Source organism: Penicillium psychrosexuale, assembly GCF_028828465.1.
Source record: "Penicillium psychrosexuale strain IBT 29551 chromosome Unknown utg000004l, whole genome shotgun sequence".
Lineage (NCBI taxonomy): Eukaryota > Fungi > Ascomycota > Eurotiomycetes > Eurotiales > Aspergillaceae > Penicillium > Penicillium psychrosexuale.
Window position 1 is genome coordinate 1,913,778 of NW_026643189.1, and position 15,279 is coordinate 1,929,056.

Genomic DNA, 15,279 nt, shown 5'->3' on the forward strand with positions numbered 1-15,279 from the left:
GTTAGGCCAGGTCCATAATGCGCATATTTGGCAGAGTTTGTCATGATAGCGTTCGCTGATGGCAGGATTGTGGGCTCCCCAATCATACACCAACATGTATCAGTAACAAACTGAACGCCAAATTCCTCCAACGCCCCAATAAGCCCAGCCTGGGAAGCTAGTCCGTAGCAAGCTCGGCCACATGTCACGATCACTGTGACGGTGTCTCTTTTTTGCGACCCCGACAGAGTTCGGCGAGTTTCCTCACCTCCTGGAGCGAGAAGTGCGGATTGCCAAGAGATATCAACCCCACATCTTGAGTGTTAGACGCACTATTCAGTTGTTCCCAGCAGAAGCTCAGCTCGTTGAGGTTGACTGTGATAGTTTGGACATCCGGCTCTTTGCTGAGAACAGCATTGAGTGTTGTGGCCTCGGGCGTAACCCCTAGAATGTGGAACATTGGTGCGCTGGACAATGTTGCAAATGCTGCCCCGAAGGCCTTCAAATTGTCCTTATTTGGTGCGAGGGATGAAATCCCCACAATGACAGGAATATGGCTTGCGGCCAGGCATCCCACATGGTAACCGAGTAGTGGGTAAAAGGAGTCGTCGATGTACCGGGTATTCTCAATACCTGGAATGGTAACAACGAGGGAAGCAAGTCGATTGGCATCAATATGACACCCGCCCTTCGGCGCGCGACCTGTCAAAGCAATAGCTATGTCGAGGAAATCAGGGTATTTCATTGTCCTTGCCCCCAGCACGCTATTGGCGTAGACAACAGCGTTAGACTCCGCCCATGCCACCTGCTCCCCAAATTTTGGTGCAGTTTCTAACTGGTATGGTGCACATGTGAAGGTAGGGCTGGCACCCATATCTATGTACGCCTGTGCCAGAGATTCGGCGTTGCCTGCGAAGACAGCATCGATTGCTTGCGTACGCCAGCGCTTCAGATCGATGGATATAGAGTTGAGGGATGTTGGCACCCGGACTTTGCCACCCCAGTCTCGAAGCTGCTCTGCAACAGCCAGTGCAGCCGGCCCTGTGTAGACGCAGCCATCGACATGGACTTGCGAGACATCCATCAACTCCTTGGCCTCCAGCAAATTTGCCATCCGTAGAATGATTCGCATCGAGACGCGCGCAGCCTCCCCATAGATACCTTCAAGAAAAGCCTGGTCGATTTCTGAAAGGTTCACGGAGCCCGCATGTATGCTGGATCGGCTCCTGCCGACACATGGTGAGCAGCTATCACCAGCGCCGCTAAGCTCACCAATCTTCACACATCCACCGAGAACTTGCACCCTCAAGCCACCGAGTCCAACAAGCTGGCGGAAGTCATCTGGCTGGAGTCTCACTATAGGAATAGTCATGTTGAAAATCTCTTCAGCGATCATGACACCCAGCGTCAGGATGTCTTCGCGTCGCTCGAACAAGATCGCGTTAGGACCCTTGCCATTCCGAAGGAGCTCTAGCATTACCCCGCTGGCGGAGCATGAGCCGCGGCCACTAGGGATAGCAAGGATATGATGCTGAAGATGTCGCCCGCTCAGTTCGTGGTGACGGTCGACAATCTCCCCAGTTTCTGGATTTACTCCGCCCCAGAAACTCAACTCCTCCCTGCTTGAAAGAAGCTCACCAAAAGTCTCCCCCTCGACATATGCTGTCCCATGAAATACAAATTCATTGTGCGACGGGTCCTTTGCCATTATTGCAAAGATAAGGAACGGTATGATGAGGAATAGAACCAAGCGTGATATTCTTTGCGGAGAGCACCTCGAGTGACACAAGAGCTTTTTTTGCTTATCAATGTTGGTAGTGGAGGGAGGGGGTTTAAGATCCAGGCAAGAGTATTACCAGCTAAATGGGGTTTCCCGTGCTCTCTGCTGAGAAGCACAGGATGACTCTGGCGGAGATCCGAAGCGAATCCAGACTCCCCGGCTATCCCCAGCACCGGGTGCATGTACCCGCCCCACTGTGGGGAAGAGTTCCAGCCGGGGTTCGTCCTTCCGGCTCAAGCTCCATCTGCATCTCTTTCTCCAGCACGCTCTTTATCCTACTGCGAATTCTTGAATCAGATACGTCATCTGCCCCGAGAGCAGCAATTAGACGGCACGGCAAGGTATGTAGTATTTCCAGCAAACTCAAAGAAAGGGAAGGCAACCCAGGGTGTGCTGCAACCCCCAGAAAGAATAAATGAAAAGAAGCAAGAATGCGAGGAAGAAAAAGGAACACTTAGACGTTGTCATGGGCAGGGTGTTGGGGCAATAGTGATGTCCATAGGCTAAGCAATGGATCGGACGATAAACCATCCTGACTGAATGATTCGATCGCATCATTGAGGAGACTGTCTTCGTAATGCGCGTTGTAGCCGGGAGTGCTCCCAGGCTGCGAGAGATGTTGCTCAGGAGGAAACGCCAGCCAACAAACATCCTTATCAAACAATAATCCAAATGTAGATAAAAATTATTACGATCACCATGATTCGGAAGATTTGGGTCTTTTGAAGGTAAAGGCACATGGTGCGAATCCCACCATTGTATAAATGACGCGCGTTTTGCCATCAGATTATCTATGTGCTGTTTTCGCGCATTGGCAAGAGATACATTATCCAATAAAGCCCTAGATACTGTTAGTAAAGCTGCATTGATAGGGTCTCAATCGTTGTCACATACAGCTCATTTGCAAAGTCGACCAAACTGGATGTCAGGGAGATAGACATCACCATGTTGTTAACGCTCGGCAAACTTTCTTGAGATCGGAGGTATGGAATATCGACGGGCATGGATGTATCAATCTCTGCGGGACTTAGTGATGGAGGTTTGCCATGTATAATACCGAGACGTCTAAGTATGAGTCAGATATTATTGGATCACACTGTTGGGAATGGCACTACCTCTCCAAGGAATAGGCTGTCCAGAATACCCGGTTCCGGACTTCCATGGCTTCACTCTCCAAATCATTCCCCTGGTATCGCCTATGCATCCCAATCTGGATCGCCATTCTTAGTGCAATGCCGAAATATGTGTATGAGAGCCCCGATGGATCCAAGTGTAGAAAGTAGGTTCCTGTTAAAAGACAAGCCTGCACACTACGGAGAGACGGTGCGGCCAAAAGCATGGGAAGAAGCTTGGACGCAGAGCGATAGAAGGCCAACCCTAGCTGGTCTTCTGAAAAGCTGGACAGTCCTCTCTCGTGGCCACCGAATGCCTCGGCTAAGTTTGGTTGGGCCTTTGTGGGACAATGCATATGCGCAAATCGAGTGCCGATTGCCAATGTCATCAGGATAACACATATTGAGCTGGGCTGGGCGTACAGGGCGTCAGCGCGCCCCTGGTAGTATGTATTTAAAATATTGATTAGGTAGGTCTCCTCGACATAGAACTCGTTTGTCTGCGCGTACTTAAAAAAGGTCTGTATGAGGAACATGGCAACTTCGGCTGGTGGAAGACAGTTCAGACATGAGAAGGCAAGAGCCGGGTCAGTGGACAAAGTTTGCGCACCCCATTGATCTCCAAAAAGACTTCGGGATTCGTGCTCCTTTTGACGTCAGGTTGTTGCCCATTAACTGAATAGTAAAATACTTACCTTAACGGGGATTGTCCGTAAGGAGTTATTGATGACTTGCTGGATCTTGACCGAGAAATAATCAAAAGACAATTCCCCTGCATATTCTGCAAATTTATTCCAGTCAGCATACGATGTGTTCAACTTTCAGGAGCCCAGGGCTCAATGAAAGATAGATCTACTCACGTGTTGTGGTGCCAGGAACATTCGTAATCATACAAGCTGCTTTTTCTGGTACTTCCTGACCATGATATCTCGGTGAGTCCATATTAATTTCACGTGGGCGATGGACATTCTTGACCATGTCCTTTAATGTTTCAAGGTCAACTGTTATGCCAGGCATGTGGCGCTGAAGCAGAATCTCCATGCAGCGCACCCGTTCTCTTTCCGCTACATCAATATGGACACAAAGACAGGGACTGCAATGGTATCAGCACGCATTAGCAACATCACCTTGCTGAAAACCTGCCTTTTTCTGTTCATTTCATTCTGTTTCCCAGCACCCCTGTTCGCCTGAAAAACACATTCATTTTGAACCCGTACGCAGCGATGGCAGGGTGAGCCGCCTTCACATTTTTCTTTGGCCTTTCGACAGGGCTGACAGCTGCATTGCCTTGAATCCTTTTTCGAATCCGGTCTCTTGGTCTTTTAGACCAACAATGCAGAAGGGGCTACGGGCCTTCTGCCCTTCAAAGGGTCCGCTGTGGAAAGGCGAACTCGGAATGCCTACTTTCTTACCCAAAATATCCCAGCAAGCCATATCAATGACAGCCTGAGCCGCCTTGCCCGAAATTAAGGGTGCGATCCATGGTCACACTCACCGCCGCGGGTGCTCGTGTATCTAGGCCCAGTATCGCAGGCCCTGGCTCTTTAAGTGCTGCCAGCTCGCCACCGAAGAAGCTCGGAAAGTAATCGCTCCCAAGCGGTGCCATCTCAGCCCAGCCCTCTATTCCATCATGCAGTCAGTTCGTATCCGAACGACGATAGATTTCTATCCAAAAGCCAGGCGGCCGCGTGATATGGGAAATGTATTCGCGTTTTGTTCATATATCATGAATGAGACTGGAGAATGTACTTGGCTTGGAAAATGAACGCGTCTTCCATTAGGTTATATGTAGGCATCGAATATTTCTATCGAAATGGACACTGTCGTCGTTGGCGGAGCCAGATCACCACCGAGCATTGCCCGATGGGGTGTTTTATCAAAGTATGGTAAGCCGGTACACGGCTTTCCCGATACGATGATGCTCGAACCACCGTTAGCCATGATCCGGTACCCCAATAATGGCACACTCGTGATGTATCTCTTGTACCTGCTTACCCCCGCTAAGAGATATCAGAGATGCTGTCCCTTCGCACTTCACTTAAAACCGCTATAGTCTCGTGACATGCCATCTTCTGGCACAACATTGTTTATGGAAAGAATGCACGCGACCAGATGGTGTCCGCGAGCACTGATCTTGTCCCGGGTCGGATATCCGGATCCATTTTTTGAACCGGCGCGGTCGACATCGGCGTTCATCTAGTCATCCTCTCTGCGAGGGGGGATCTCGGCGGCCCGTTGTGCCTGACCAATCGCCAACAGCTTGTTGGCCGGCAAATTCCCACTTCACGGAAGGGGAGGACACCTACCGGAACGGGGGTATGCTATCCGGGGAAATGTGGGACACTTGGCCTGGGTTCTCCAGATGCAGCTCGGCCTGTCCCTGCGAGTCTGATCCTCAATGGGAGATAAGACAGATAACATGGATTATTTCTCTAATCAGAGTCCTAGTAAGGCGAGTAAGCACTCAAGTGCAGTATTTAAGCTTCCTTCCCCTTGCTTCGGGACCTTCTTTGGCCTTGCAGAAGGATACCAACTTCCCCATCTAACACCTTTCCATTACCATGTCCCACGTGTCATCCACAGAGATGAAACTGTCCAACAAGGAAGATCACGAACAACCAATGACTGAGCATGGTCAGTCTGAAATGGCTAGCCATGATTCTGTTTTCGGTGATATCACAGAGGCAGGGCCAAACTACCGAAATGTATGGAGACATGAAGTCAAAAAAGCTTGTATCTGCTAACGCTGGTCAGTTGGGTGGATCGGATCGAATGTGATCATGATGAAAACACAAATTGGTCTTGGTGTCCTCGCTATTCCGGCCGCGTTCGATAAACTGGGTATTGTTCCAGGAGTTATCTGCCTATGTGCTGTCGGGGCCATTACTACTTGGTCAGATTACATGGTTGGTGATTTCAAGCGCCCGTCATCCCCAGGTTTACGGGCTGGACGATGCGGGTGCCTTGATGTTTGGCCGCATAGGTCGGGAGTTCTGCGGACTTACGTTCTGTTTATGTGAGTACTAGTGGGGAATTGGGGACTACGAAGGGGACTCGATGGCAGGCTGACCAATCCATTTTTTATAGACTGGATATTTGTGACAGGGTCTGGGATGCTCGGGGTTTCAATTGGACTAAATTCCATCAGCAATCACGGAGCGTGTACTGCTGTTTTCGTTGTTGTGGCTGCCATAATCGGATTTTTCTGTTCGAGTATTTGCACTCTTGGACGCATCTCCTGGCTCGCGTGGGTTGGACTGTCAACGTTTCTCACCGCTAGTAAGCCTCTAACCTTAGCCAACCCCAACGAGAACTTTCTTCTAATTTCTCCAAGTCCTCATTGTGACCATTGCTGTTGCTGTACAGGAGCGCCCCGCCGCTGCCCCTCAGGATGGTGTCTGGATCTCAGATTACAAGATTGTCAACAATCCCAGTTTCACCGATGCGGTCTCGGCAGTATCTACTATGGTCCTGGCCTACTGCGGTACTCCTGCATTCTTCAATATTATTGCAGAAATGCGCGACCCCCGTCGCTATAATCGATCTCTGTTCATTGCACAGGGCGGAGTGAGTGGTGTTTACATCCTGATCGGCTGTATGGTTTACTACTACTGCGGATCATATGTGGCCTCGCCCGCTCTTGGTTCTGCTGGTGGAACCGTGAAGCGGATTTCCTATGGTATCGCTCTACCTGGGCTGTTAGTTAGTATTACTATCACCTCGCATGTGAGTAGATGCCCTCGATTAATACGGATTTGAGCTAACAAATGATAAAGATATCAGCAAAGTTCTTCTTCATCCGTCTCTTAAGAGGGACACAGCACCTTACTTCCAACAGTTTTATCCACTGGGGGACGTGGCTTGGCTGCACACTAGGCGTTACACTGGTGGCTTATGTTATCGCTAGTGCGATCCCTGTATTTGACAGCCTTGTTTCCCTAGTCGGAGCTCTTCTTGGAACCCTTATCTCTTTTCAGCCATACGGGTGCATGTGGCTGTATGATAATTGGCATAGTGGCAAGGCCAAACCATCTTTCAAGTGGGCGCTTGGGGTGGCTTGGGCTCTGATTGTGATACTTTCCGGTACATTCCTCACAATAGCCGGTACTTACGGAGCTGCTGTTAATATCGTTAAGTCCTATAGCGAGGATGGCGGGTCTTCTCCTTGGTCATGCGCTGATAACTCAAACTCTGTATAGTAGTTAAATATTGAGCCTTATGCGAGCTATAGTTTTGCTGTACTCTGTATAGCTGCCTTTAATAAGTTCCAAACCTATACTCGCAATATTACATTGAACCGCAACTAAGATCTGGTTTTTGACTTCTGAAAAACATGCAATGCGCTTGCCCTGTTTCTATTCAGCCTTTGACGCTGTCCCACAAGCAGAAGGGGCAATAGCCCGGCCGGGTGACTGAGTGCACAATAGATGCCTTTGACAAATCTCTGAGTAATCAAACACCTTGAGCCCGGACTGAGATCTACTCAGTGAGCGTGACTCCGAGCGCCCTCATAAAAGCGGCGGCAGCCAAGATATGCAAGCCCACCCGGCAGAGGAAAAACACTACGTAGAGGTGCCTAGGTAGTTGCCCGACTCAGCCACATAGTTAGTTGGTTCTACAGACTACGGCTGCCTTTTGGGATAGACCATTGGTCTCAGGACTCCGACTCTTCTTACTTTATAATGTTTCTCTCGCTTCTGGCTATCTATAAGAATCATGGCCCTTTATCCAAGACTATGGATACATGACGTCACTGAATAAAGCAACTACTAGCAACAGGCAGGGGATAGCCGGTCTTTGCCCTAATTCTCACTTCTTCCTCTGCCATTCGCAGAGTCCACAGTGATTGGCAGAGACTTGAAGTATATTCTACGTAACTAACTAGTTTTGCCGCAACACGCCCGAAAAATCAGGCATGAATACCCCAGAGCCGAGATGTCGGCTTACTAAGCATGAAACTGAGTCAGCAAGTGACCACGACTTCTCGACTTGCGTTGCGGCCATTCCGGACTCGAGAATACTCACGCGGTCCTCGAAGTGCGATCGAGGGCTTCTAGAAGCAGTCCAGAATATGTCAGTGAACAGACCCCTTGTTGATTCCACTTCCTTGTAGCCGAGGCTTCCTTGTTACTTGTTATTCTTGTACTCACCTATGCAAAGATACTTTGGAATAGAATGTATCCCACTAACATGTCAAATAGTCGTGTGATTAACAACCTCCCCCAGAGGTTCACCTTACCATGTCTGAAGTTCATGGAGATTCAGAGCTCGTTCCATCGGGCCCTGATCTAGATTATCCGCTTGCTTTGGCTCCGCGACAAGTAACTTTGCGAGATCGGGTTACGGTTGCGACCCTGGTGCCTTTCACATCAGCAGAGGAAGTACCGCGGGCTCTAATGAAGTATCTCTCTGACCAATTCAACAAAGAGATTGAAAAGGGAGATACATATGCTATGACCGAGCCCATCCCATTGGCTCAGTTCGGACGATATTGGTTTTCGAACTTTGGTGTGGTCATGCTTATTGGCGACATCGAGAGTGCAGAGCAGACACATGCGATGGACCGTGCTGGAGCGAACTGGACCAAGATCTGTCTAGGTGGTTTTCATATTCGACCTAATTACCCCGGCCGTAGTAGTCATGTCTGCAATGGCACTTTCATCGTCACCGATGCTGCTCGAAACAAGGGCGTGGGTAGATTGATGGGTGAATCCTATCTAGAGTGGTCACCTCGACTAGTGAGTTATTCACCACGATCGCTTCAAAGGGGCTATGAATTAATATTTGCTAGGGATATACATATGCGGTCTTCAACTTGGTATATGAGTCCAACGTTGCATCATGTCGCCTGTGGGATTCCCTTGGCTTTAAACGGATTGGCCGAGTCCCCGGTGGAGGCAGTATCAAATCACAACCTGGAGAGTTCGTCGATGCGATCATCTACGGTAGAGGCCTCAGTTTGGATGGCGAGGATTCTGTGTCTCAGGATCGTTTTGAGAAAATCCGGTATTATTTGAAGCACGGGAAGTACCCTCGTGGTGCTGACCGGGCCGAGAAGAGTCGCCTTCGCAGTGCGGCGACTCATTATAAACTTCTTGGTGGCGAGGATGGGGAGCCCGAGAAACTGATGCTCAAGGATAAGGAGGTTGTGTCAGACCCGCAGCAGCAGTACGATATCGCCCAAGAAGTTCATCTCAAGCATCATGCTGGAATCAACAAAACCACAGCAGCTATTGCGATCAAATACCATTGGGTGCGAATCAAAGAGACCGTCAATCGCGTGATTCGAGACTGTCCCCAATGCAAAGAGACTCTCAAGGTGCCCCCCATACCAGGGACCAAAGATGATGATAAATCGCCGTCGGAAACAGTGTCTGGCATGGATATGGATAGTACAATGGAGCAGCCCCCGAAGGACCCCGTCAATGTCCCGCAGGAGATGGACGAAGCACCCGATGAGCCTCCCAATTACAACCCTCTTATGCACCAACCCATTCCTGCAGCTATGCCCGACACAGTCCACCCCATGGCTGGGTTCGCACCCATGCCTCTTGATCCTCAAATCATGCAACTACACCAACAGCTACGACGCTACCAACAACATAACTCTATGACAGGACAGTTCGCCCCAAACCCACACAATCTCGGCATGTCAAGCTTTGACGACGCAATGCGCTACCATACAGCCAGCAATGCATATCAAATGATGGTAGATGACGGCTCGGATCCCTTTAGACAAGATGTGCTTGGACTTGTAAACCCACCCTCACACGAGTTACAGCATGATGCTGAATTACTCGCCAAGTTCGAGTATGGAAGTCCTTCAGACGGAAATTATGACTTTACGTGAACAAGCCTCAACTTTTATCTCGGTTTCCCATTCGGAGGGCGTTATTCCATTTCGGGTTTTCTTTGTCTTAACTTAAATTTTTCTACCTCTCTCCTCTTTTGTTCTATTGCCGACCTTGGAAGCCATCCGTCTGAGATACCGCTGACACTCCACCATTGTGCCGTGGACAGTGAAGCGCGCTCTATGCTACGGTATGCTTCTTATTGGGTATATTATTCAAAATGATATCTCTATCCATATTTTAGAAACTCCATATTCAATCCATGGACGTAAATTCTGTACATCTCTTCAAATGCGTAGGGTCGAGGAGCCTTGATTGGTCACCGCCTTGCGCGACTGGGGGGGGCTTTTGGGGAACAGAAGCTCTGGGAAATTTTGGCAGATCAACCCCTCCGACCTTTCAACTCATCATACCCCTTTTCTTATTTCATTTATTTTTTTATTGAACGGTTTCGTGTCCTAATACCGATTTAATCATGGCCTTCAACGGCCAAACCCCCACGATTGTCGTGTTGAAAGAGGGTACGTGCTGTTTCCAGTGCGGGCAGTTTTGTTGGTGGGATTCTGTAACCTATGCTAACTACTGTTCCTTTACAATCTATAGGCACCGATGCTTCTCAGGGAAAGGGTCAGGTTATCTCCAATATCAACGCTTGTGTCGCAGTGCAAGGAACAGTCAAGAGCACTCTCGGTCCTTATGGTGGTGATCTCCTGCTTGTGGATGCCAATGGCAAACAGACCATTACAAACGATGGAGCCACAGTGATGAAGGTGCGTCTTGCTATTGATGCCAATCTGTGATCGGAGGAAGTTGGCGATTCTGACTTGCGTGTATTCGGTAGCTTTTGGATATTGTGCATCCCGCCGCCCGCATTCTCACGGATATCGCTCGGTCCCAGGATGCCGAAGTCGGTGACGGAACAACCTCCGTGGTTGTCCTAGCCGGTGAGATTCTGAAGGAGGTGCGAGACCTCGTTGAGCAGGGTGTCAGCTCGCAGACCATCATTAAGGGTCTGCGGAGATCGAGCGCCATGGCAGTCAACAAGATTAAGGAGATTGCAGTGGACATGATGGATGCTTCAGACAGCCACGAAAAGAAGGTCGAAACACTAAGACGGTTAGCCGCAACAGCCATGAACAGCAAGCTTATCAAGCGGAATTCGGAGTTCTTCACAAAGAGTAAGGGTCCCTAGTGGTTGCAGTTTTGGCCCCAAGGCTGACGAGATGGTATCATAGTGGTTGTGGATGCGGTACTTTCGCTGGACCAGGATGACCTTAACGAGAGGTTGATCGGTGTCAAGAAGGTTACCGGTGGTGGTCTCCAGGATTCGCTTTTCGTCGACGGTGTCGCCTTCAAGAAGACTTTCTCTTACGCCGGTTTCGAGCAACAGCCCAAACACTTCGAGAACCCCGGTATTGTGTGCTTGAACGTCGAGCTGGAGCTTAAGAGTGAGAAGGACAATGCGGAAGTCCGTGTCGAACAGGTCTCGGAATACCAGGCCATCGTCGATGCTGAATGGCAGATCATCTTCAACAAGCTTGAGGCTATCTACAAGACGGGAGCGAAGGTCGTGCTTAGCAAGCTGCCTATTGGCGATCTTGCCACACAGTACGTGCTTGCTATTCACTATGAGGCATGTGTCTAGACACTAATGATTCAATTTACAGGTTCTTCGCGGACCGAGACATCTTCTGTGCTGGCCGTGTGGCCTCGGACGACTTGGACCGTGTTTGCCAGGCTACCGGTGCCGCAACCCAATCTACCTGCACTGACATCCAGGAGCGCCACCTAGGTACCTGTGGCGCTTTCGAGGAGCGCCAGATTGGTGGAGAGCGTTTCAACTTGTTCTCCGACTGCCCTCGCGCTAAGACCTGCACTCTTGTGCTGCGTGGTGGCGCTGAGCAATTTATTGCGGAGGTGGAGCGTAGTCTGCACGATGCTATCATGATCGTCAAGCGTGCTCTGCGTAACACAACTATCGTTGCTGGCGGTGGTGCTACTGAAATGGAGTTGTCGAGCTACATGCACGGGTTTGCCGACCGTAACGTCCCGCACAAGCAACAGGCCGTCGTCAAGGCCTTCGCCAAGGCTTTGGAGGTTATTCCCCGCCAGTTGTGTGATAACGCTGGCTTCGACGCTACAGATATCCTGAACCGCTTGCGTGTGGAGCACCGCAAGGGTAACACCTGGGCTGGTGTCGACTTCGACAACGAGGGCGTCCGTGACAATATGCTGGCCTTTGTTTGGGAGCCCAGCCTGGTCAAGGTCAATGCTATCCAGGCCGCAGTGGAGGCCTCTTGCTTGATCCTGAGTGTGGATGAGACGATAAGTAAGTTCTTTCTCTTTGCTTTCCATCCTCGGAATCACCACTAACCTATGTTTTCTTTCCAACAGAGAATGAGGAATCAGCTCAACCTGGTCAACAGCGCGGTATGCCGCCAGGTGCTGCCCAGCGCGCCCTCCGGGGCCGTGGCCGCGGCATGCCTCGACGAGGATAAACGAGTTTGACCAAATTGGATGATGCTCGATGATATTCCCCCCCAAAAAAGAAGGACGTCTGCATGATTGAGGGCCACAAGCAGTTGAAGCGAACTCTGCCCAAAGCCGGTGTTTGTGAGATGAATATTGAATATGAAGTACAGGGAGAATAGAAGACGAGTTGCTAGAGATGATCCGAGTTAACCACACAGTCTTTCCAGGTACATACAATATAAACATAGTCCTCATGAATGTATTCCCTCAGACTTGATCAATTGCAGGTGATGTATCAGATACACTTTCTTAAAGCCGAGCCGGTCCGCGCTACGATGGGGTCTTATACGGATCCTAATAATATCCACGGGGTAGTCCGTACGCTGTACCCCGTGCTATCCCGTATTTTATTTAGAATCTCTGTCTAGGTAGCTATATTCCAAACACTTTCACCCGTTTTACATCCCATTGGCCCATTTTCGGCGCCAAGACAGTGCTATTGAATCTCCTTCAGCTGTATGACGTGCAGAAAGGGGATCTACTTTGTATAACCATCGTGTGTATGATCTAGTTAGTTAGCTAGTTATGTGTGTGCTTTGCTACTACTCCGTAGGTACTGTTACAAAATGATCCGAACAAGTACAACAACAAACCTTCAATAAAGTAAGTGAGGCCCAATGACCGAGGGTCTTGGGCTTCCAGGGGTTGATCGGAGCTGCCGATGAACCCATGTCAGATATAAAAGTTAGTTCGGATTATGTCGTGTCGATTTGTTTATTTTTTTTCTTCTTTTCTTTTCTATCTTCCCCTCCTTTTCTCTGTTTTCTGTTTCTTTTTTGGTTGTCTCAGTGTCTAGTGCCTATCCGAAACAGCCTTATAAGGAAATAGTGGACGCCGAACCTCTTTGTAAGTGGCGAGTTTCTAGACGATCCCCGCCAAATTATCTCTGGACTCTACAAATCCCCGAACCGTTCGGACGCTTTCTACTTGATCTCATTCTTTGGATATTTTACATTTTCCTTTTCAGAATTTATCTTGCTCTCTTCAAGGCTTGGCTTGGCGGCTGCCGTACTTCCGATCTGTTCTGTCTTGGATCTTCTTCTCCACATTCAACATCGCGTTCTCTCCTCTACATCTTCACATTTCGCTTGATTCCCTAGGTGGACTTGGGGAATTTCTCTGATGTCTTACTATCCACCGTACTCGGGCGCGCCGGGATACCCCCCGCAGCAGCCGTCATATCCCCCGCAACAGCAGTACCCGTACGTTTATCCCTTTGCTCTATTGAGAACCTACCCGACAGTCTGACAAGGATTTGATTGCAGACAGATGAATCAGCAGCAGCCCTCTTATGGCGGCTATCCCGGCCAGTCCTACCACCAGCAGCATCAGCCGCCGCCGCCGCAGCAATCCAACCCGTATGGTTACAGCCATTCGCCCCAGCCATCCCAGTCCTACGGCGCGCCTCCTCCTCAGCAAGGCTACAATGTATGTTATGATGAGTTTTGCCTTGAATATACACGAGATTGACATGTATCAATCCTCCCTAGGCTCCGCCGTCTGGGTACAACCAGCACGCCAACCAGCACCCTGGGCAATCAATCCAAGGAAGACCAGGTATGCCTACCATTTCCCAGCTTGAAACCACATCGCCAGCAGTGAAAGCTAATCAGGCGGAAATTAAGCCTACGGTCAGGCCGGCGGTCCGCTTCCCCCTCCCAGCAACCCCGTCGCCTTCGGTCATGGCGCTCCCCAAGGCTATAGCTTCCAATATTCCCGCTGTACAGGAAAGAGAAAGGCCTTGCTGATTGGTATCAATTACTTCGGCCAGAAAGGTCAATTGCGCGGCTGTATCAACGACGTCAAGAACATGTCGGCCTACTTGAACCAAAACTTCGGCTATGCTCGCGAGGACATGGTGCTCCTGACTGATGACCAGCAAAATCCGATGAGCCAGCCGACCAAGGCAAACATACTTCGGGCTATGCACTGGCTGGTGAAGGATGCGCGTCCCAATGACTCGTTGTTCTTCCACTACTCTGGTGAGTAACATGCCTCCATCGCTACTATGGCGGTGAACTAATAAGAACTCAGGTCATGGCGGTCAGACACCCGACTTGGATGGCGATGAAGAAGATGGGTACGATGAAGTTATCTACCCGGTGGACTTCCGGGTTGCAGGCCACATCGTTGATGATGAGATGCACCGTATCATGGTGCAGACTCTACAACCGGGAGTCCGGCTTACAGCGATCTTCGACTCCTGCCACTCTGGCTCCGCTCTCGATCTTCCCTACGTCTACTCCACCTCTGGTGTGCTCAAGGAGCCCAACTTGGCCAAGGAGGCTGGACAAGGCCTGCTTGGTGTGGTGTCGGCATACGCACGTGGTGACATGGGCAGCATGGTGTCCACCGCCATGGGCTTCATAAAGAAGGCCACCCAGGGTGATGAAGTGTATGAACGCAACAAGCAGACTAAGACTAGCCCCGCGGATGTCATCATGTGGTCCGGCAGCAAGGACGACCAGACTAGTCAGGATGCCCAGATTGCCGGCCAGGCTACTGGTGCCATGTCATGGGCTTTCATCGCGGCGCTTCGAAAGAACCCTCAGCAGAGTTATGTCCAGCTTTTGAACAGCATTCGTGACGAGCTTGCGACCAAATATTCCCAGAAGCCACAGCTAAGCTGCAGCCACCCTTTAGGTACGAGTCTCGGATTACTTGACCGCAATCAATTCTGACCTCCCCTACAGATACGGACATCCTTTATGTGATGTAAATGGACTTGGAAATGAAGATAAGGGACGATGCTTGTCTGGCTTTCAATGAAGCATCCTTTCGTGTTTAATGAATTGCCATGTATGTAATTCCACCCTCGGTGTTCCAGTGAATATTTTGCCTGTGGGTGGCGCACTATTTGTGATTAATCCTTATGAGTCCTTCTTATGCGTTGAAAATGGAGTGCAGATTAGCTAAGCGTCGGTCTGGAATCATCGTAGACAACTGCCCTGGGCATCTGCACACCAACACATATACTTCTCACTACAGGAAACTGCAGGTAGCTTCGTTATTTTGAGAAGATCAA

The 15,279-nt window shown here is 49.8% G+C and overlaps 6 protein-coding genes across 6 annotated transcripts; 4 read left to right on the forward strand and 2 right to left on the reverse strand.

Moving 5' to 3' along the window:
* Nucleotides 1-190: 190 nt before the first annotated feature.
* On the reverse strand, nucleotides 191-1,687 carry N7518_006544 (uncharacterized protein; the record flags this gene model as incomplete). The annotated part of the gene is made up of 1 exon (XM_057187471.1): nucleotides 191-1,687. One exon carries the CDS (start codon nucleotides 1,685-1,687, stop codon nucleotides 191-193), a length of 1,497 nt encoding a protein of 498 aa, XP_057039174.1.
* A 923-nt stretch (nucleotides 1,688-2,610) lies between these two features.
* N7518_006545 (fungal specific transcription factor domain-containing protein) lies at nucleotides 2,611-3,888 on the reverse strand (the record flags this gene model as incomplete). The annotated part of the gene is made up of 4 exons (XM_057187472.1): nucleotides 2,611-2,824; nucleotides 2,875-3,518; nucleotides 3,567-3,652; nucleotides 3,732-3,888. The coding sequence occupies 4 exons, from the start codon at nucleotides 3,886-3,888 to the stop codon at nucleotides 2,611-2,613; spliced, it is 1,101 nt and encodes a 366-aa protein (XP_057039175.1).
* Nucleotides 3,889-5,432: 1,544 nt separating this feature from the next.
* Nucleotides 5,433-7,070, forward strand: N7518_006546 (transmembrane amino acid transporter protein-domain-containing protein; the record flags this gene model as incomplete). Its single annotated transcript, XM_057187473.1, has 5 exons — nucleotides 5,433-5,505; nucleotides 5,626-5,887; nucleotides 6,020-6,150; nucleotides 6,206-6,597; nucleotides 6,648-7,070. The coding sequence occupies 5 exons, from the start codon at nucleotides 5,433-5,435 to the stop codon at nucleotides 7,068-7,070; spliced, it is 1,281 nt and encodes a 426-aa protein (XP_057039176.1).
* A 1,041-nt stretch (nucleotides 7,071-8,111) lies between these two features.
* Nucleotides 8,112-9,721, forward strand: N7518_006547 (putative histone acetyltransferase Spt10; the record flags this gene model as incomplete). Its single annotated transcript, XM_057187474.1, has 2 exons — nucleotides 8,112-8,609; nucleotides 8,663-9,721. 2 exons carry the CDS (start codon nucleotides 8,112-8,114, stop codon nucleotides 9,719-9,721), a joined length of 1,557 nt encoding a protein of 518 aa, XP_057039177.1.
* Nucleotides 9,722-10,185: 464 nt separating this feature from the next.
* Nucleotides 10,186-12,220, forward strand: N7518_006548 (chaperonin-containing T-complex subunit CCT7; the record flags this gene model as incomplete). The annotated part of the gene is made up of 6 exons (XM_057187475.1): nucleotides 10,186-10,243; nucleotides 10,326-10,492; nucleotides 10,564-10,900; nucleotides 10,958-11,330; nucleotides 11,390-12,051; nucleotides 12,117-12,220. Exons 1-6 carry the CDS (start codon nucleotides 10,198-10,200, stop codon nucleotides 12,218-12,220), a joined length of 1,689 nt encoding a protein of 562 aa, XP_057039178.1. The 5' UTR covers nucleotides 10,186-10,197.
* A 1,303-nt stretch (nucleotides 12,221-13,523) lies between these two features.
* On the forward strand, nucleotides 13,524-14,973 carry N7518_006549 (uncharacterized protein; the record flags this gene model as incomplete). Its single annotated transcript, XM_057187476.1, has 5 exons — nucleotides 13,524-13,682; nucleotides 13,745-13,811; nucleotides 13,880-14,236; nucleotides 14,289-14,897; nucleotides 14,948-14,973. 5 exons carry the CDS (start codon nucleotides 13,524-13,526, stop codon nucleotides 14,971-14,973), a joined length of 1,218 nt encoding a protein of 405 aa, XP_057039179.1.
* Nucleotides 14,974-15,279: the final 306 nt, after the last annotated feature.